Genomic DNA, 1,415 nt, shown 5'->3' on the forward strand with positions numbered 1-1,415 from the left:
AAAACATAGATAAGATTTTTAAGGAAATAAGTTATTAGATTAATCTAAAGCATTTAGAAAAAAATCATAAAATGTTTATTGATTATGTCAGCAATATCAAAATTATCAAGACATATATTTTGAAAGGCATTATTCACTTTTAAGACCAAAATAGTGTTTCCCAGAAAATACATTATCAGCTTCTACCTCAACAATCTAAAAGTACATTTTTTATATGCTATGGGATTTGGTTTCTTTAGAACCTGAAAGAATCCTTATGACACAGTCTCTTATCTGCTTCGTTTTCACACCATAGACAATAGGGTTCATAGTGGGAGGCAAGAGCAGATAAATATTAGCCATAATTATGTGGCAAGATGGAGGAATTGTGTGCTTTCCAAAACGATGTGAGAAAAAAGAGAAGAAAGCCGGACTATAAGAAAAAACAATGGCACATATGTGAGCAGTGCAGGTACTAAAGGCCTTTTGCCTAGCATCTGCTGAGGAGAGGCTGACTACTGCCCTAAGGATCATGGTATAGGAAATTGTAATACACAGAATGTCAAAGCCCCCAATAAGTAGGGCAACCATCAAGCCATAGATAGCATTGGCTTTGATATTTCCGCAGGATAACTTGGCTACAGACATGTGATCACAATAAGTATGTTGTATTATATTTCCTCTACAATAAGGAAGTCTTTTGGTAAGAAAAGTGAAGGGAATGATAAGAAATACCCCTCTCAGGAAAGTAGCAAACCCAACTTTTGCAATGACAGGATTCGTGAGGATAGTGGAGTAGCGCAGAGGGTAACAGATGGCCACATAGCGGTCTAGTGCCATAAGCATGAGCACCCCAGACTCCATCCCTGTAAAGGTGTGAATGAAGAACATCTGTACCAGGCATTCATCAAAGCTGATTTCTTTGAGATGAAACCAGAAGATGCAAAGAGCCTTAGGAATTGAACTAGAGCACATGACAAGATCTGTTAAGGAAAGCAAGGCTAAGAAGTAATACATGGGCCTGTGCAGGGAGTCTTCATAACGAATGAGGTAAAGGAGTCCACAATTACCTACCATAGCCACAACATACATAGAGCAGAAGGGAAAAGAAATCCATGCGTGTAAATCTTCCAGTCCTGGTACTCCATTCAAAATAAAGGAGACTGGGGTAAGATTCGTTTTATTTAGCAACAACATGATAAATCAGCTTTTTAAGATATGAGGTTTTCCTAAAGAAAGAGATGAGAAGAAAAAAATGTATTATGTGACTATAAGCTGCCTTCCTCCTCACTATTTAAATGACATCAGTGCATTTTTAAAATAAAACCAGATTTATTTCTTAGTGTCATGGGGGACATCATTTAGTTATTTGTAATGTATTTATTAAATAACTCATTTATTTAACAAATTTTGAATTTAGTAAATAGGAAAGTTTT

General features: G+C 36.0%; 1 protein-coding gene across 1 annotated transcript; it reads right to left on the reverse strand.

The window, feature by feature from the left end:
* Nucleotides 1–210: 210 nt before the first annotated feature.
* Nucleotides 211–1,176, reverse strand: LOC126018188 (olfactory receptor 52N4). The gene has a single exon (XM_049780334.1). It carries the CDS (start codon nt 1,174–1,176, stop codon nt 211–213), a length of 966 nt encoding a protein of 321 aa, XP_049636291.1.
* Between the last annotated feature and the right edge of the window lie 239 nt (nt 1,177–1,415).

Source organism: Suncus etruscus, chromosome 9 (genome assembly GCF_024139225.1).
Source record: "Suncus etruscus isolate mSunEtr1 chromosome 9, mSunEtr1.pri.cur, whole genome shotgun sequence".
NCBI lineage: Eukaryota > Metazoa > Chordata > Mammalia > Eulipotyphla > Soricidae > Suncus > Suncus etruscus.